Genomic DNA, 20,651 nt, shown 5'->3' on the forward strand with positions numbered 1-20,651 from the left:
AAATTTTTAATCAATCTTATTGTAATTTAAAGGGACAGACCGGCTATATAAGGTAGTTAAACTGATTATGCAGTGTTGTGGACAAATTCTTTAGGATTCATTTGAGACATATAAAACGTTTCCATGATGTATGATTACATAGTTTTAGCGCAAAGTGGACGTTCAAAATCATGAATTTGGCTGGGTACGTTTTCAGAATCGGGTTTTTTCAATTATTAAATAACGACGACAAAAAATATAGTAAACTAATTAGATGTTTAGGAACATATTTCTCAAAAGAAATTTGTCAATAAATAGAAATTAAGATTAATTATTTCCCTTTTCATCATTATATTGAATTTCTTATTTTCTATGAATTTATTCGCAGATTTCTTCAAATTCTTCAAATGTCGTCTTTTTAATAAAAATTTCAGAAATCGGCAGAAAATCTTTGTGATTAAAGAGTGATTATAGAAACTTATAATTGAATATCATTACTTATTTTCGATGATAAGAGTTAATTTTTTTGCAGATTTCTTGAAATTCTTCAAATGTCGTCTTTTTAATAAAAATTCCAGAAAATCTTTGTGATTAAAGAGGGATTATAGAAACTAATAATTGAATAAAATTACTTATTTTCGATGTTAAGAGTTAATTTTGAACGTCGACTTTGCGCTTAAACTCAGGATTTTGAGATCTTTAAAAAATTTTACATGTCTCAAATGAATCCTAACAAATTTGTCCACAATACTGCATGCTCAGGTTAACTACCCAACATAGCCGGTCAGTCCCTTTAAAATTATTTATTTGATTACTTCCGTTTATTTTTTTGTTTTTCTTGTTTTCTGTATCTATGTATTTCCAACGCCGCAAGTGTATTTTACTTGCGCCCAATTGTGGGCCCTGCAATTTCCTCGCAATTCCGCGTAACGGAATTCTGACTGGAAACCGTTGTATTTTAATATTTATCCTTTCATTTCCTGCAAAGCATTTAATTTATCGGCGTTGTCCTAATGTTGGTTTGAAAGAGCAATAAGTAATCTTAATATATTTACACCAATCATTTATTTTATGTGCTCAAATATATAAAGTATAATATTTGAATAAATTCTGAGGGTTAGAATTTTAGTTTTAGTCTTCTAATTTTTCTTTCTTTCGTATTTCATCCTTTATTTAAATGTTTTCATGTACATACAGGAAACAAAATCCAGACAGGAACCTTAACAAAGTATTATTAAACAATTGCATCAAGCGACTAGTAAACAATTGCATCAAGCGACTAGTATACAATTGCATCAAGCGACTAGTATACAATTGCATCAAGCGACTAGTATACAATTGCATCAAGCGACTAGTATACAATTGCATCAAGCGACTAGTAACAATTGCATTGAGGGATTAGTCTACAACTTTATTGAGGGATTAGTATACAACTTTATTAAGGGATTAGTATACAACTTAATTGAGGGATTAGTATACAACTTTATTAAGGGATTAGTATACAACTTAATTGAGGGATTAGTATACAACTTTATTAAGGGATTAGTATACAACTTTATTGATCGATCAGTATACAATTTTATTGAGGAATTAGTATTAAATTTTACTGATGAATTTGTATACAACTTTATTGAGGGATTAGCATACAACTTTATTGAGGGTGTAAAATGTTTATTGAAAACTTATTACGGAATATATGGGAGCGTTATTAAATGGTGGAGTTGATTGCTGCAGGGGAGTTGGTATAGATGAATCCAAGAACCCGGAGCTTCTCTAGTGCAGAACTGTTAAAAGATGCTGTTGTAAGGGAGCTGCTAGAAACTGGTATAGATGAATCCTAGAACCCGGAGCTTCTCTAGTGCAGAACTGTTAAAGAATGCTGCTGTAAGGGAGCTGCTAGAAGCTGGTATAGATGAATCCTAGATCCCAGAGCTTTCTGGTTCAGGACTGTTGAAGGCTGCTGCTGTAGGGGAGCTGCTAAAAGCTCCTTAAAATAGAATCCGGGATCTGGATAGCTGTTCATTTGCTCAATGTAGGCTCTAGGTTTAATAATATCATAAAATCCGTTTTTTAGTGATTCAGAGTTGGTTTGAAACTCTGGAGCTGCTCAAGGGTTGGTTACAACTGCTGGTATCATCTTTTAAAGATTTCAAAGTTAGTTTTAAGGTGTGGTTCAAACTGTGAGCCTAGAAGTAAAAAATGCGCTCACAGTGCACACAGGATGTTTACAAAAAATCAAAACATATAAATACATTCTAACAATTTTATCATAAAAGCACAACTATCAATTTTTAAGAGTTTTTTTGCATTAGTTAGGCAGAGTTCTTATATATGGATTATTGATTCCAACCATGACTCAGCATTTTTTAAGATTAATATGTTAACATTCTTTGTTAAAAATGCGTAATTGGAACTCCCTTACATAGTATACAACTTTATTGAGGGATTAGTATAAAAATTAATTGATGAATTAGTATACAACTTAATTGATGAATTAGTAAACAACTTTATTGAGGGATTATTATACAATTAGATTGAGGGATTAGTAAACAATTCCGTTAAAGTACTATTAAAACTGCATTGAAAGAATAGTATACAATTGCATTGATGGATTGCAAATTCAAATTATTCAGCAATTTCAGATTATTTAGAAAGAATTAATCTAATTTCGAAGATTTACCTAAGATTGACCAGCCAAGCAGGAGACCCAGCATTCCTCCAACTTCACCGATTAGATTCAGCTCTGTCATCAGGTAATACTCCTTAATTTGGGATTGTAAGCCATCATGTAATATTCCATAATAAGGGATTGTAAGTCATCAGATAAAACTCCTTAATTAGGTATTGTAAACCATCAGGTAATATTCCTTAATTAGGGATTGTAAGTCATCAGATAAAACTCCTTAATTAGGTATTGTAAACCATCAGGTAATATTCCTTAATTAGGGATTGTAAGTCATCAGATAAAACTCCTTAATTTGGGATTGTAAGTCAATAGGGGATAGGACTTTTAATGGTTCATAGTTTGTTTGACGATCTCAGAGCTTAGCTTGTTTGGCAGGACTTGGAGCTTGTGTGGACTCAAGGGTTATTTGGCGGACTCTAGGGTTATTTGGCAAGGTTGAGAGGTCATTCTACTAATTTGGTGGTTTGGAGATCATTTCGCTGGGTTCATGGCACAAGGTCTACAATAGACAAGGACAGATGATCAAGAGACAATTTAAAAGGTTGTTTTTGTTATTTGAAAAGGAGAAATATTATCAAAAAGTTTGTACGACATATATAACAAGCTTTTATGCATATTACGATTGTTTTCTTTGGGCTGTTAACTTCGAGTCTTCCACAGAGAGATGTTATAAATGTGTCATTCAGTGGAAATCTGCTTAGGGAGCATCTAGAAAAATCAAGAATTAAGTTTTGAAATGTAAGTTTAAGCTTTTTCTTACTTCAATCTCCAACCTCTTGAAATACATCTTGGTAGACATTTTCCATCATCATTGTCAAAAATTTTCAGAATTGCTTGGTCGAGTAGTATCTTCCTTTTTATTCCTTCCTCGATAGTGTTACATTCTCTAAAGAACAGTTATTAAATTTCTTGATTAACACACTCAAATTATTAGAATAGTCGGGACAGGGACTGCTTAACTACCATTATAAGAGCCCAGATCTAACCCTGCATTTGAACTGTATAGGGATATATTTCCCCTTAATGCCTGCTATATTTTCATATTTCTTAAAAATTACGGTTTTTAAAGTGATTTTGTCACACCTGTTTTTGAATTTAGAATTTTATAAATTGGATACAGTTAATACAGAAAAATTCTAATTTTATTATTCTTCTTGTCATCATTCCTCTCCTCATTCCTTTTTTTTTTCTTTTTCTTCTGTTGACTTTCCCTGATTCTGGATTTTAGTCACAGCATGTTCTGATACAGAGATTCATATTTTCTGACTAATTCCCAATAATTTTGCTCAAGGACCAGTCTTATTTAGAATGGTTTCTTTTACGTCTGACCAATAAGTCTTAAATTTGGCTATGTCTATGGAAAATTTATTATCATTTTACAATCTGTTTTTGTGATTTGGGATTCATATACTTACTCATAATTTGTATGCAAACCCTTGGTCAGGTAGCATCTTGACTGCATGGGTTTAAAGGGAATGTAAAGGGAATTGAAAGGGGTTATAGGCTTATGGCGAATAATAAGCGCTTTTGATTGCTACTAATCTTACTTCTATCTCTTGGGTCATAAGGAGAAAATTGTTAAAAATAACTCATACTGAAGAACGCAGCGTCCATACAAATTAAGATTGATTGAAGTAAGATAAGTAGCAATCAAAAGCGCTTTTTATTCGCCATAAGCCTGTACCCCTTTCATTTTTCGCAAACACTCCCTTTAAAACACTTTCTGGTGGTATTCTTGTTGTATGCATAGCAAATTTGAAAGTTCTAATTTTGTAAGTAAAACATTTATAGAGTTACCTGAAACTATCATTTTGTTTCATGACATACTTTTCAAAATGCACATTACACCTGGAGTTATTTTCAAGCAGTGTCTGAATAAAAAAAACCCAGAAAAAATTAGATTGTGAATATATTTGATTATCTTAAAAATGGTTGCTTAGGATCCAGATTCAGATCCATTGGATCTGAAACAAAATTTGGCTTCTCGAATCTGCAAAAATATCAACTGAAAACTTTATAAAAAACTCTTTGCACCTCAAACCCAAATCTGAACTGCTAAGAAAAGAGACATTATTATATAAGTTTACTTATCTTTGAAAGGTTTTTCGAGCTATAGCAAAAACAGAAGCAAATCAACAAAAAAATGATTTTTTTGCTAAAAAAAGCAATAAATCTTAAATGACCAGGATCCTTAGCACTGCTTACAAATATATTTTACTTTAAGTTCTGAACCTTACATAAAAGAATATAAACTTACCCCTCGAAGACTTGATTTCACACAATTGAAGTAGGCTTTATCAGTTTCCCACTCTTTGCAAGTCTATAATGTAGGAAAGATTTTTTGTGTCTTCATTTTTACAATAAATTAAAAATATAAAAACCCAATCAGTTGTCCTGACAAATTTTAATCATGGAACTTACTGTGGTTGCTGAATCATCCCATTCTGCGTAGGTTGCCGTACACCACACATGGTTTGTAACATCAAACTCCTCAATTTCAATCTTTGAATGTAAAATATTTGATTAGAATATCTAATTTTTTCTGACAACAGAGTTGTAGTTTATCTTAGGGGATTGTAATATGCAACAATGCAAGTGACCCTCCATGCAAGGATAAGGTACCAGTACAAACGTCGGACCCACAAACGTCGGACAGTACAAACGTCGGACCAGTACAAACGTCGGACCAGTACAAACATCGGACCAGTACAAACGTCGGACCAGTACAAACATCGGACCAGTACAAACGTCAGACTGGTACAAACGTCGGACTGGTACAAACGTCGGACGAGTACAAACGTCGGACGGGTACATTTAAAAGGAAAAACCTCGGACTAAGGAGGAAAAAATATATTTGAATTTTCAGATTAAAATTCTTGTAAATTTGCAATTTTCTAAAAAAAAAATTCCCAATTTTTTTTGTTAAAAATTCATAAGCTCACAAAGTCGTCTGGATACATGGGCGAGAAGACTAACTATATTGAAGTCAAGCCTAGGGGGAGGGCACCTACTTGATTTAAATCAGTTTGAATATAGGGTTACAAAGAAGAAACCCAACAAAACCTATTACCAATGCATTCAAAGGAAAAACAATTCTTGAGAATGACAAGATTATCAGTTTCCTGGGAGAGCATACACATGTCAGTGATCTTTTGAAGAAAAGAGTACGTGAAATAGAAAAACAAGTAGTCAAAGGAAGCTCTGGAAATATAGCAATAAGTCCACGAACTGTTCTTGGAAACATCTACAGCATCGGGTTGCAAATATAAAGGGATTAAACTGTATGATCTTGTAGAAATCATTGTTTGAAATCTCTAAGGTCTACAACAACGGGTTGCAAAGATATAGGGATTAAACTGCATGATCTTGTAGAATTCATAGTTTGAAATTTTTTAAAACAATGGTCCATTCAAAATCTACCAAGTTCAACGTTTTTTCTCATAAATGTACCCGTCCGACGTTTGTACTAGTCTGACTTTTGTACTGGTCCGACGTTTGTACTGGTCCGACGTTTGTGCGTCCGACGTTTGTACTGTCCGACGTTTGTGGCGTCCGACGTTTGTGGGTCCGACGTTTGTGCTGGTACCAAGGATAACAATGCCCAATTTACAACGATACCCTTAAAAGCTTTTTCTGCAAAAGTTTCATGCTTTAAAGAAACACTGGAGAAATGTATGCACAGAATTAACAACTTTTTGAGTAAGAAAAACGATGTTATCTTTCACATTTTTGATCAGATGAAGATCTCAAGGGTGTCTTATCACTTGAAATTACGCTTACAGTCCCTTTAAGTAAAACTTTGATGAGTAGAGTGAGAAATTAATTATACCGAATCTTGATCCTCCACATTATATACAATACTGATCTCTTCTCCAGGCATGTGTAATCTTGCATTCACTTTGGTCTGTATTATAAACAATAGCATAGTACTTTTAACACTCTTTTGCAATAAAATTCCATGTTTTTTCATGTATTCTTTAGGCTGTGTTATTCAATTAAATTTAGACTTTACCTTAAATAAGATGGGATGGAATTTATTCTTTGCTGACTTTTCCAAGGAAATCTTCATTCTTAAAATCATTAGACTGTGCTTACAATTTTAGTTTTTCCTTTACGTACAGTGTCAATAAAAAAATTAATGATTAAGGTGGTTTAACAAAACACAAAAATTTTGTTTGCAGAGTTCATGATATAGATGCTAAAAACATTAAAATATTTTCAATGCTAAAAAACTTTGAAGATAGAATAATATCCGAATACATTTATTTTAGAAAAAAATGTCATCAGAAATTACTTGAAATTTGCTATTCTGTTCTGATTGTTTGTGCAAATCTTAAAAAAATAAAACTTTAAAAATGTACTTGCTGTAAACAAATTTGCCCTATTATGGATTACATTTTGAATAACAAAATTGTTTGATGATTATAACAAAATGTATGGAAAGTGTTGTCTCTTAAGCAAAGACAGATAAAAACCTCATATGACGCCACACTCGCCACTATATTCAGTGACGTCATATGAGGTTTTTTTCTATCTATGCTAAGGAGACGGCATTCACCGTAAATTGGAAGTGCATAGAGAGTTACCAACTTTGTTATACAACCTTGATCTGCACTGATATTGTTCTACAACTATTTTTCAAAACTATTTATCATTAGATTTTTATTAAACTTCGGAATGAAATATAAAAAAAAACCATTTTCTTGCAGTTTTTTTTCGAAATTTTCCCAAAAAAATTATTTCGCGGATTTTTTATGTACCAGAAACTTACTTTAATATTTTTCTACCTAAAAGGCTAAAAAATGAACACTGCAAACATTTAAATATTGTTTTGTAAAACAACGCTAAACCCAGTTTTTCTTTACTCCCCCCAGTTATTTGCTTGTTTCTTTTTCATAATTTATTTAAATCTTTTTTGAACAAATGATAAAATTCAGAAAATAGTAAATATTTTCCCTCCAAAATACCACTTAAAACACTGATGATAGAACAACTTTAGCAAGTAAGGTCAACTTGCTACTCTAGTTATACTCACTTTGAGGTTAGAGCCAAGCATTTTCCTCTCATTGTGTTCAATCTTTCAACATGGTAGTGTTCCTCTAAATCAGTGATGTTTACCACAAGATCCTCAATTTTCCTTGCCACTTTTTCATACGTATCAGAATTGTACCTAAATATCACTTTGTTATTTAACATCAGTGCTTAGAAGATCCATTCCATTTAGATGCAGATCTGGATTTGAATCCTTTAAAATAAAGGATCTGGATTTGAATCCTTTAAAATAAAGAATCTGGATTCTTAACTTGATTTACCATTTGAAGATTCAATGTTTTGCGTGGTATAAAAGTTTCCACTTGAATTCAGATATTTTTGTGGATCCCTATTCAATGAGCTATAATGTTGAAGATATCTGCAACATTATAGCTCATTGATCTAGTTATATTGGATCTGGATCCGGATCACTGCTTAAAATATCACACTTTGAAGTGTATAATTAAACAACAGCATCGCCTGACTATTTATTAATATAGATACGGTCAAATGTTTCCTGTAATTGTTATCACTTTTCTTCAGTCGTCTTTGTATACAATGAAGACAACGAAATCAATTTTTTATTCTTACCAAGCCTTATTACAGAATGGATAAATATAAATAGGAAAACAAAGAGAAGCTATCAATTAACAGCTTCTCTTTGTTTCCATATAAACTTATTATTTGAATTTTTTGTTTGAAATAAGAACCAAAATAGAAAAGTCGTCTTCATTGTATTGATATAAACGTCTACTTACAAATTTCCCCATGCTGTATATTGTACAGGATCGAATGGACAGAATGAGAATGTAGGTGGAGATATATTCTTCAGAAAATCATCAGCAAAGTTCTCTGTGAATGACTGAATACAGATAGCTTTTCTAGATCTTTATGTATTGTGCGAAACATTAAGTTGATTTCAAAGTAAAATATATTTGAGTAGAACATTTTTTTAACAAATTTAATTTCAAAAAGTATTTAATATCTAATATAGTATATGGAATTGGGGAACTTGTTAACACCACAGGAATGTTCTTAACTTGGTTTAAAAATTTATAGTTTAGTTGGTTGACTTTTAAAGTTGTAGTTTTTAAGGATAAACTGGGCTCCCAAGTTAGTTATAGAATATTATATACCATACAAATATCTGTAAAGCCCTTTGGTCATATGTATATTTATTGTACAAGGATCAGGACCAGAGATTGAAAAAATTAGGAAGAAAATGTTTTCTATCTTTAAAGATTGTAAACTCAAGGTTACAATAGAGGGAAATGTTACAGTAACAGAATTCTTGGATGTTTAATTTGATCTAAAAAAAGAAAGTTTTAAACCGTACAGAAAAAAACAATGAGATTCCTGTTTACATCAATGTCAAGTCAAACCATCCCAGGTCTATAAAATAAAACTTCCAAAAATGATTGGAGAAAGAGTTTCTAATTTATTATATTCCAGAGAAGTTGTTGAGAATGAATCAAAACCCTATATGGATGCACTACATCAAGCAGGATACACGGAAAGCCTAGAATTTAACCCATCTGATTAAAACAGGGATAAAAATAAAACAAGATCAAAAAAAAATTATTTGGTTCAATCCTCCTTTTAGTGAAACAGTACAGACAAAAGTAGAGGAAAAGTTCTTAAGTTTGATTAAGAAATATTTTGGAAAACCAGAACTGAGAAAATACTTTAATAGATCAACGATTAAAGTATCTTATTCTTGTAAGACAAATATTGAAGCAATTCTTTCTGGACATAATAAGAAACTTTTGAGTAAAATCTTTCTTTAAATCCAATCAATTTCACACTGCTTTCTCAATTCAAGGCTTACACACAACTTTAAAGTACATTCATAGAATTCTGGAAGATTCTAGATATAATCTGGCTTTCGCCAATCTTGTGGCCAAAAGCCAAAAAATCCTTGGATAATTCTTTAGATACTTCCCTGGAGGAAATGGACAGTGAGACCACTGTAAATGAACAAGTCAGTCATCAAGGCTTCCTTTATAAAGATACAAGGTCTGGGGAAATGATTCTAGTTGATGGAATTTTAGGATCAATGTTTTATTCTTTTGATAGAGTTGCTGTTAAAACCTGTGTTCTGGATACACTTAGTCGAGAGTTCTCCTTGGAACAGATGAAGAACTCTAGATCAAATTTTTATCAAGCTTTTCAACTGCAGGATACAGAGGGAAATATCCAAGAAAAACGAAAGATATCTACCATTTTTCTAGATCTCTGGGAAAAGATATCGAAAATTGATAAAGCTGGGCATGGAAATGTTGTGGTGACAGTTCCTTTCAATTTCCAAATACCCAAGTTTTTGACAAATAGTGAGTTTAGTGTCAAGGCATTTCAGGACACCTCAAATGCAATGATGGATGAGAGAATGTCAGCAATAGAGAAGAAGATGGAGTTATTGCAATGATGACAATTACAGGGCAATTGCCATTGGCAGCTTGATTCTAAAATGGTTTGACTGGTTGATATTAATTCTAAACTCTGATAAGCTGACCACAGATGAACTTCAATTTGGTTTTCAGAAGCTAGCCAGTACTACAATGTGCAGCTAGGGGGCCAACTCTGTAGTGGATTATTACAACAGAGCTGATAGAGCAGTTTATGCTAGTGCAATGGATCTGAGTAAGGCATTTGATCTTGTGTCATGGGAAGTGCTCTTCACAGAGTTATTGGAGAGGGTTGTTTCACCTCTAGCATTAAAGTGTTTAATGTTCATTTACTCAAATCAAAAATGTAATGTTAGATGGGGTAATGCGTTCTCAAATACCTTCAATGTACAAAATGGAGTCAGACAAGGAGCAGTTTCTTCCCCTGTGCTATTCTGTATTTACATTGACAAAATTATCAAGTTATTACGATGTTCAACAATTGGATGCCAAATTCAGGGTGTCTATTTGGGCATATGGGTATATGCAGATGATATTATTCTGCTTTCTCCTAGCAGAACAGGTCTTCAGGAAATGGTGAAAATTTGTGAAAATTTTGCCATAGCTACTATCCAAGTAACAAAAGTGAGGAATTTCCCCAGATTCTCCAACCCTGGTGACTTTCTTTAAGAAATTTCCAAGGAATTTCTGGAGAATCATTTCCTGTAACTGATTCCTTGGAAATTCTCGAGAAATTCCCTAGAATTGGTCCCCAAGATGAGAGATTTTTGTGGGATCACAGTTTTGAGACTCAGTTTCGAGAAATTCCTGAGAAATTCTCTGGAATTTCTCCACACCAATTCCTCAGAAATTCTCCAGAAATATTTTCTGGAAATTCCTGAGAAATTCTAAGGACTTTGTCACCATGTTTACGGATTTTTAGGGGAATTTATTAAGAGAATTAGTTTTGAAAAATTCCTGGGAATTTCTCCGGAATTTCACCCCAAGAAATTCCTGAGAAACTCTCCTAACTACTTCTCCGGAAATTCCTGAGAAATTCTTAGGACTTGGTCACCACATTTAAGGATGTTAAGGGGAATTTGATAAAAGAATTAGTTTCCAGAAATTCCTGGGAATTTCTCCAGAATTTCACACCAAGAAATTCCTGAGAAATACTCCGGAATGCTTCTCTGGAAATTCCTGAGAAATTCTTAAAAATTGGTCAAAAAGTTTACGGATTTTTCGGGAATTAGATGAGAGAATAAGTTTCGAGAAATTCCTGAGAATTTCTCAGGAATTTTTCTCAAGAAATTCCTAAAAATTTCTCAGGAATATTTCTCCGGAAATTCCTGAGAAATTCTCAGGACTTCCTCACAGAATTTTCAAGTTCCGTTTTTCACCAATAGGTGTCTCTGAGGTTCTCTTCTTTTAAACGCTCAAACTAAATCTTTTTTTCTTTGCATCCTTATTGATAAAAAATGATAATTTACTTCAGAACCATCTTTTAAAAAAATATTTAAAAATTTTAAAACATTTTTTTTTATTTTTTATTGACAATTCAGTTGTCTGAATAAACAAAATACATGACAAAATTGTTACTTGGGTAAACTGAAATTTAGTACAAATATTCGAATCTAAATGCCTTATTTTTTCTAAAGAAAGGATTAATTATAATGAAATAACCCCAATTTTATTGAATGAATTACCTTTACCATTTGTAAACGACTTTAAACATTTAGGAAATGTTCTGCAAAGTGATAATTCAATGACCATAGATTGCAATAAAAAACCAGCTATTTTCATCATCAATTCATTCCCTTGACCAAGAATTTTATTTTAACAGTCCTGATGTTATTTTGAAACTGTATAATATTTACTGTTGTAGTTTTTATAGATCTAGTATTTGAGACTTGAGTTCCCAATGTGTTTCAAAATTGTAAACAGCATGGAATACTGCTATTAGAATTCTTTTTAATATACCTAGAGATACGCATAGGTACTTGATTGAAAGTATTTCACAATGTTTACATGTAAAAACTATGTTAGCTAGCAGATGTGTGTCTTTCTATGAGACTATTGAAGCAAGTTCTAAGCTTTGCATTAGATTTCTTTCTAATTTATGTAAAAATGACCTCAACACAGTTCTTGGCAGAAACTTATTTTCTATTGCAAATGATTTTTCTGTAAATCCTTCGGATCTTAGTAAAATGTTAGTTAAGAAACAATTGAAATATTTTGATGTCCCATTAGAACATGCATGGAAAGTTCCGGTTTTACAAGAACTTTTAAATACAAGAATGAAAAATTTATAAGGATTCCATGATTACGTAATAACTGAAATGATAAATATGTTATGTAGTAAGTAAAAATTAATGTTTTCTATTTCTGCATAATTTTGCATATTTTTTCTCTTTTCTTTTGGAAACCTGTATTTTCAAAAAAAATTTATTTAAACAAATTTAAACTACACCATTTATATATGTATTTATATCTTTGTGTGTGAATAAATCTTACTATAATAATAAAAATGTCCAAGATTGCAATTGTCGTGCTGGAACAGAAAATTGTGTTCTAAATGGAAAATGTTTGAGTAAAGGCGTGGTTTATAAAGCAGAAGTGATGTCAACTGGGATGACTACAAGTTATACAGGTATAGCTGCAAATTCGTTCAAGGAGAGATATGCTAATCACATGTTATCCTTTAATAATCTTAAATATGAATATATTACTGGTTTATCCAAGCATATCTGGCGCCTAAAGAAGATAAATGAACCATTTACAAGATCCTGGTCAATAGTTAGTAGAGCTAACCCATATAATCCTGTCACAAAAACGTGCAATCTCTGTCTGATGGAAAAAACTTGTATATTGTTATCCGAGGATGCAAACCTATTGAATGAAAGAAGCGAAGTAATGAACAAGTGCAGGCACTGAGAGAAATTCCTACTTAGAAAATGTTACAAGACCTGAGGAGAAGTTTATGAACTGTCATTTCAATCAGATTTTTTTAAAGTAAAACAATATGTATCACTTTCAATGTAAAACAATTATTATCACATTCTGTAAAAATCTGTGAAATCCTTATAAAAAATGCTCCAATATCAGTTTTATTCCAACTGATGTTTGGATTAGACCCATGAAACATTTTGTCTTGGAAAAAATATATATTTAAACATCTAAAATGTATATTTAAACTGAAAAAAGTTGAAAATACTGTATATAAATATATTTTTGTATATATTTTAGCTATAGCTGGCCAAACGGCTGAACTAAATTGGCCTAAAGTTCTTAAGGGAACCCATGGGGGTAACATAGGTGACATATTAACATATTAACTTTAATCATAAATTGATTTTTTTAAAATTTCACTTTAAAAACATATAACCTTTGTACGAGTAGCATATTTAAGAATGGATACAGTTGTAAATGCTATGAACACAACAATCAATGCTGATGTAAACAGTAATCTTAGATATTTATAACATTTTCTTCCAACCATAATCTCCAGCAGCTAGGTTTGCACTACTGTCATGAAGGTGTATTATCTATATTTTTGTAGTGCATATTTGGCTGAAAATAAACAAAACCCTTCTATTATCAATATTTACAAAGGGTGTTACATTTTTAAGCATGATTGTTAACTTTTAGTTTTTCATTTACTACAAAATGCTTGGCACATTCCGCTAAATTAACATAATTAATAAACCAATTTATTATACTGGTGAATCCGTTCCAGCCTGGTCTCTTCGTCATCACTCCAGCAACCTTATCCACCTTCACTAGATTGGATTGTAAAGGCTTTTGTATTGACTTTTTAAGTATTTTTTAATTTGGAGTGTTGATAATTAATTGTAACTCAATATAAAATTTTGGAACATTTAATTTTAACGGGCTGGCTAGGTTTTTGTAGTTTTGTTTTCCATTTTTGCTCGAAACTAAAGTAACCTAGGATGATCATTTTAGGAAAGTATTGAAAGTTTTTTGAGTTTTTCTTTAGTTGAGCCAGTTGATAGCCATGATGAGCAGGCACCATAGCACTATTAATGATCAGAATGTATTTTTCGAGCTAACTGTCCTTTTTACAGGACAGTTGGCTACTTTTACTTTAAGTAATAGTTTTAAAAAAATTATATGTGGACTGAAGAGTTGTTAGAACTATGAATTCAAGGATAACAAATGGGTATTCACTATTCATTGATTCCACAATTTGATAAAAGGAATCTTTATAAGCACCTAAATATCGTCGTCTTTTACTATAATGTTCAAGAAGAACATTTACTCAAAAATAATCTATAAAACGAAGCGGAAAATACGACAAGGATTATATAAAGATGTTGCAGAGTATTTCTATTCTTCTTAAAAGGGACTTGCTGGAAGGGCACCCTTTTCTACACATCTTAACCAAGAGCATGAACAGAGATGACTGAAGAAGAATATAGACAGAATCCTTCATATTCAAAGTAATTATAATAAAACTAAAAGAAACTGGTTTTTATCAAAAAGATTAACCCGTAATAATAAACGAAATGTTTTTGAAGGTCAAGCTACCAACGTTACCAGGAAAACTTTAGTACACCAGGCATTTCGAGAGATTCTTTACAATCAAAGTAAATTAATTGGGAAATTAGAAATATAAATATTTATTTTTTAAAGGTATCAATGCGTGTACAAGGACGATTCCACAACCAATGAGCATTCAAGAGAAGTAAAGAGTTCTCAAGAAGGAAGATTCGTTCAACAGAACCCTTCCGTCAGAAGGTCATTATTAAAACTAAAAAGGACAAAGAGTCGCCCCAGTTGTAACACACCATTAAACATTCGTCTACTTAATTACAACTCTCTTGTGAGGCCTCGTATTGAATATGGAATTGTTACTTGGGGAGGGGTTTACAACTATAAACTGTAAAAAATCAGATCTTTGCAAAAAAAAGGCAATCAGAGTGGTTAATAATAGTACTTTCAAGGCACATTCAAATGATGCTATCCCATTTGAATTACTCCCATTTTAATTATTGTTCATTTGAACTATTGTTCTTATGAACTAATGCACGTCCCAAGTAACAATTTTGCGGAAAATCCGCGGAAATTTCCAGAAATCTTTCACAGGAAAATCCGGTGAAAATGTCGACAGCTATTTTGAGGAATTTCTAATAACAAATTCCGAGGAACCAGGTCCAAGGAATTTCTTGTAACCCATTCTGAGGAAATTCTCATAACTCTATCCAAGGAATTTCTTGTTACAAATTCTGCAGAAAAACTGTAGAAAATGTTGTCAAAATTTGTGGAGATTCTTGGGAATTTCCAGCGAAAAGTTCTTCAGAACCCATTCCTGGGAATTTCCTGGGAACTATTCCCAAGATTTTCTCAAGAGTTCCTCAGGAATATCTTGAAATATTCTCAGCATATTCCTGAGTAAATTCACTAACCAGGACTTAGGCCCAATAATAGTGAATAACTATATTGCCCCTCCAACTTTTTAGAAGTAAAACCATCTTCTTAAGTCAGAATGTTATAGTCGTTTTTGATCTTACTGAAGTTGTCATGTATTTTGTTTATTCAGACAACTAAATTGTCAAGAAAAAATAAAAAAATGAAAAAAAATTTTCAAAATATTTTTTAAAAAGATGGTTCTAAAGTAAATTATCATTTTTTATCAATAAGGATGCACAGAAAAAAGATTTAGTTATGGCAGTGCATAACAGAATAGAAGAGAAAAACGGAACTTGAAATTCTGTGAAAAGTCCTGAGAATTTCTTGAGTAAAATTCCAGAGAAATTCTCGGGAATTTCTCAAAATTTATTCTCTCATTCAATTTTCCAAAAAATCCGTAAACTTGGTGACCAAGGCCTAAGAATTTCTCAGGAATTTCCGGAGAAGCATTCATGGGAATTTCTCAGGAATTTCTTGGGGTGAAATTCTCTAATTCTATTATTAAATTCCCCTGAAAATCCGTAAACATGGTGACCTGGTCCTAAGAATTTCTCAGGAATTTCCGGAGAAGTAATCAGGAGATATTCTCAGGATTTTCTTGGGGTAAAATTCCGGAGAAATTCCCAGAAATTTTTTGAAACTAATTCAGTTAATAAATTCCCCTAAAAATTCGTAAACATGGTGACCAAGTCCTAAGAATTTCTCACGAATTTCCGGAGAAGTATTCCGGAGAAATTCTGAGGAATTTTGTGGGGAAAAATTGAGTCTCAAAACTGTGATCCCACAAAAATCTCTCATCTTGGGGACCAATTCTGGGGAATTTCTCAAGAATTTCCGAGGAATTAGTTACTAACAGGAAATGAATCTCAAAAAAATTCCTCGAAAATTCTTTAAAAAAGTCACCAATGGTGGAGAATCTCAGAAAATTCCTAACTTTGGTTACTTGGGGTGCTACCTCGTGAATAGTTGAAATGAACAATAGTTAAAACGTGTTTATTTAATGCTCTGAACTATTTTTTAGTTCATTTGAACTATTGATATTATATAATAAACAAAAAATAGTTCAAATGAACATAAAAATAGTTCAAATGGACATAAAAATAGTAAAAATGAACAAAAAATTAGTTCAAATGGACATAAAAATAATTCAAATGGGCAAAAAAATAGTTCAAATGGACAAAAAATAGTTCAAAATGAACAAAAATAAAGTTGAAATGAACAAAAAATATAGTTGAAATAGTTAAAACTGACATAAAAATAGTTCAAATTAACATAAAAATAGTTCAAATGAACATAAAAATAGTTCAAATGAACTTAAAAATAGTTCAAATGGACAAACAAATAGTTTAAATGGATTCATAAAAATTGTTCGAATTTGAATGGATGATTTAAAAATTTAGTTCAATGGACATATTAAATGTATAGTTCAAATGAACATAAAAATTGTTGAAAGACATAAAAATAGTTCAAATGAACATAAAAATTGTTCAAATGGACAAAAAAATAGTTTAAATGGACATAAAAAATAGTTCAAAAATTTGGACTTAAGTTCAAATTGGACAAAAAAAATTCAAAACAAAAAAATTGTTCAATGAAGAAAAAATAGCATAAAATTTTCAATTCACTTTTGAAATCCACAAATGTTTTTGTAATAAAGTCCACGAAATTTTTCGTTTTTTTACATGCAGTACAAAAAATGCTTAAATATTGAAATTGAAGATTGAACGTTCAATTGCACTGATATTTACAGAAAAAAGAATTAGTTCGCATAAACAAATATTTTTAGTATTCCAAATCAATTGCACTCCCAGCTAACATAAAGACCGACGGCGGTTATACCGCCTCGTTCTACGACAAGCTTCGCTGGAGTTGGGCGGAGCTCCGATCACCTGGTTCGATGTCGGTCTTGGCGGTATAGTAAAAGGATCACACCCAGATCTGTCGTATATACGAAATCGTACATGCGACAGCGCACAAATGAACTCCAAAATCTACATTTCGACATCGGTGCTTTGAAGTATATACTACAGCGATGACTTCTTCACCAAAATCTACATTCGATATCGGAGAGGTATACACCGATATCAATATACTATATCGGCAAAAATGTCACCGAATTCAACATACTACATCGTAGACTTTCTCACCGAATTGTCAGCGTACTACTACCATACTCAGGGGTGACTACAGGATTTTTTTATGGGGGGTGGGGGAGCCCCTTTTTCTAAAAACTATGATGTTAAAGTTAAGTCAAGTTTAAAAATCCTATAATCCCCCCTGAGTAATTCGAAGCCTTGCCGGTACATGAAATAACGGTTAATATATCTGATATCGTTAATTTAGTCTACTCTGTCGGATTTACTACTACAGCGGTGTATTTATCGTATATACGACAGATGTACTATGGCGGGGGAAATTTTGTATATATACTACAGCGGTTCAGAATTTCCGAAGTCGTATATACGACAATTATACAATGTCGGGGAAAATTTTGTTTCTACTACAGAGGTTCAGAATTCCCCGCCATCGAAACTGCGACAATTGCACTATGGCGGGGACATATAGTATATACTATTGCGGTACAGTGTACCCCCCGCCATCGCATTTACGACGGCGGAAAACCAACTCTGGCGAAGATTTAATGTTAGCTGGGCTAATGATCATTTGTACAATCAATATTCCTGGCGCGAAAATAAAATATTCCTGCAGCGGGAAAATAAAATTTTTGTCCATTTGAACACAGAAAACCCGATTATTGTTCATTTGCACTAATGTTCGATCCTACTAAAAACCGGTTACTGATCAGCTGATCCTTTAGTGCAAAAGTACTTTAGTTTTGATGAAACCTTTGGTAATGTTGATCCGCTCTACTGCCCATTCGTCCTATTGCCCATCCGCTATACTGCCCATCCGACCTACTGCAACATCAGACAGCTACGACAGCTGTAGGTCAGATGGGCATATCTTCTTGCCCATCCGACCTATCAGCAGCTTTTGTCATATGCCTATAGCGCAGTAGGGTATGAAATAATTAATTGTAGAGTCGGACAGCCACTCAATTTTGTAGGTCAGATGGGCACTTTTAGTAGGGCGGATGGGCATTTTTGAATGACTTTCAATTCACAATTTTTAATAAAATTTGTGTTTATTTCGGGTTAGGTTAGGTTAAGCTCATTTCTGGGCCGAGCGCTGCGGCTAGGACAGGCTAGGGGGCCGAGCGCTGCAGCCACATGTCTGGGCTGACCTACAAAAAATGCCCATCCGACCTACGAAAAGTGCCCATCCGACCTACGAAAAACCTCCATCCGACCTATGAAAATTGCCCATCCCACCTACGAAAAATGCCCATCCGACCTACGAAAAGTGGGCCCATCCGACCTACGAAAAAGTGCCCATCCGACCTACGACCCAACAAACAAAAACCCGTGAAGAACACAAGATTATTTGGTGTATTTCACACGAGTGACCCGTCATTATCCCGTGATAATTCACGTGCTGTCGAGGTGATTGTCGACGATTCGATCACGGTCTAGGACCGAGTTTTTACCCTGTGAAAACCTGAGTTTATTTTACGAGATGAACACGGGATTTTTACATGGGAAAATAATTTTTCTCCCATCTAATTAAATTACATTTTTAAAAACCCCGGGAAAGGGGGGGGATACAATTGATTTCTGATATATAAATATATTGTGTAAAAGAATATAATTATTACAAAATGTTTAGAAACTAAACATTTTAGTTTATATCTTTTACATTAAACATCTTGAACATGTAAACTTTAAACTTTTCATATCACAAAGTGATATTTCAAGTCTAAATAATGTTCAAATATGTTAATGTGTTTATAAATGTAAGAATTCTTCTCCTTCCTGTATATCTAAAATTTCGATATTCCATTAAAAAGGGGTTGTTGAGAAATACAATACAAAATTCAATGTGAAACTTTTCTATACTCTGCTCATGCTTGTTATAATCGGAAAAATTTATGTCAGTTCATTGAAATATTTCATTTTACTACAATAAACTTTTAGTTTCCGCGAAACATGACAGTATGCAAGACGACTTGAATGTCGTCTTGATTTTTGATGTAATTTGCTGCGTTTATTTGTCAACCTAAGGGGGGGGTTCTAGGACAGACCCTTTGCGTTAAAACGACGGATCAATTACGGAAAATTAGCCGTAAACTCGAATAAATCGAATTTTTCTTGTTTGTTTACATTTCCAGAAACTTGCGCTTTGCCGCGTAGCATAACCATGAGTCCGCTGCAGGTACGAGTTCTCTGCAGGCATGACACCGGAGCTCCACAAAAAGACATTTGCGGATGAAAAAAAGAGTTCCGATCACAGTAGAAAATAAGAAAACGGTGGAAAGAAAAAATAATTTTCCAGCTGGGAATTACGAGAATTAAAATCTAAAAATTCTGGCATTGCATTACTCGAGTTTAACACGATAGGAATATGCAAGATTTTACACTGGTTTATTTTGCTACGTGTACAACATGCGAAATAACGACGAGAATTTTCAAAGAATATTTTCGCGTTTTTTACCCGTGCTGTACACAGGAGGAATCATTGTGAGAAGTAGATTTACCACGAGTATAACACTTAAGGGTACGTGAATTAATCACGTGAATTATCGACCAGTCCATCATGCTAATCTCGTTAAAAACCTGTGTTTTGTTTGTTGGGGAAAAATTCCCATCCGACCTACGAAAAGTGCCCATCCGATCTACGAAAAGTGCCCATCCGACCTACGAAAAATGCCCATCCGACCTACGAAAAATGCCCATTCGACCTACAAAAAAGGCCCATCAGTCCTACATAACGCGTTAGTGTCCAAGCGACAGCTTAAAGTAGGTCGGATGCACCAATATGCTGTTTTTAACGTGCCCATCCGACCTACAGTGCATCGGACCTACCACAGCTGTTAAAACCACGTGGTTGTAGGTCGGATGGGCAGTAGAGGGGATGGGCGTAGGTCCAAAAATACACCATCGAAACCTTTATGAGTTCAAATTATTTTATTTAAATACTTTTACGAATGTCGTCTTTATGATTTTCATTCCAAAAACTCAGGGATGCATCATTACAAAATATATAAAATTCCAGAATTTTTTAAAGCATAATTTTAAGTTTTA

The 20,651-nt window shown here is 33.0% G+C and overlaps 1 protein-coding gene across 1 annotated transcript; it reads right to left on the reverse strand.

Moving 5' to 3' along the window:
* Positions 1 to 1,103: 1,103 nt before the first annotated feature.
* LOC111711009 (uncharacterized) lies at positions 1,104 to 13,577 on the reverse strand. Its single transcript, XM_023485226.1, has 11 exons — positions 13,466 to 13,577; positions 8,455 to 8,558; positions 7,701 to 7,835; positions 6,678 to 6,735; positions 5,087 to 5,167; positions 4,923 to 4,985; positions 4,463 to 4,536; positions 3,426 to 3,551; positions 3,286 to 3,373; positions 2,660 to 2,741; positions 1,104 to 1,198 (listed from the first exon to the last, which is right to left on the reverse strand). The coding sequence occupies exons 3-11, from the start codon at positions 7,730 to 7,732 to the stop codon at positions 1,149 to 1,151; spliced, it is 654 nt and encodes a 217-aa protein (XP_023340994.1). The 5' UTR covers positions 7,733 to 7,835; positions 8,455 to 8,558; positions 13,466 to 13,577; the 3' UTR covers positions 1,104 to 1,148.
* Positions 13,578 to 20,651: the final 7,074 nt, after the last annotated feature.

The sequence above is a fragment of the Eurytemora carolleeae genome, unplaced genomic scaffold (assembly GCF_000591075.1).
Source record: "Eurytemora carolleeae unplaced genomic scaffold, Eaff_2.0 scaffold945, whole genome shotgun sequence".
Classification (NCBI taxonomy): Eukaryota; Metazoa; Arthropoda; class Copepoda; order Calanoida; family Temoridae; genus Eurytemora; species Eurytemora carolleeae.

Bases quoted from the DNA above. Each gene is read 5' to 3' on its own strand.
- LOC111711009 (XM_023485226.1), bottom strand. From the start codon at position 7,732: ATGAGAGGAAAATGCTTGGCTCTAACCTCAAA. The intron at 3,552-4,462 runs GTAACTCTATAA...ACTGTTCTTTAG, and splicing joins AAACAAAATGATAGTTTCAG to AGAATGTAACACTATCGAGG. The intron at 1,199-2,659 runs GTAAATCTTCGA...TACTTTGTTAAG, and splicing joins GCTTGGCTGGTCAATCTTAG to GTTCCTGTCTGGATTTTGTT.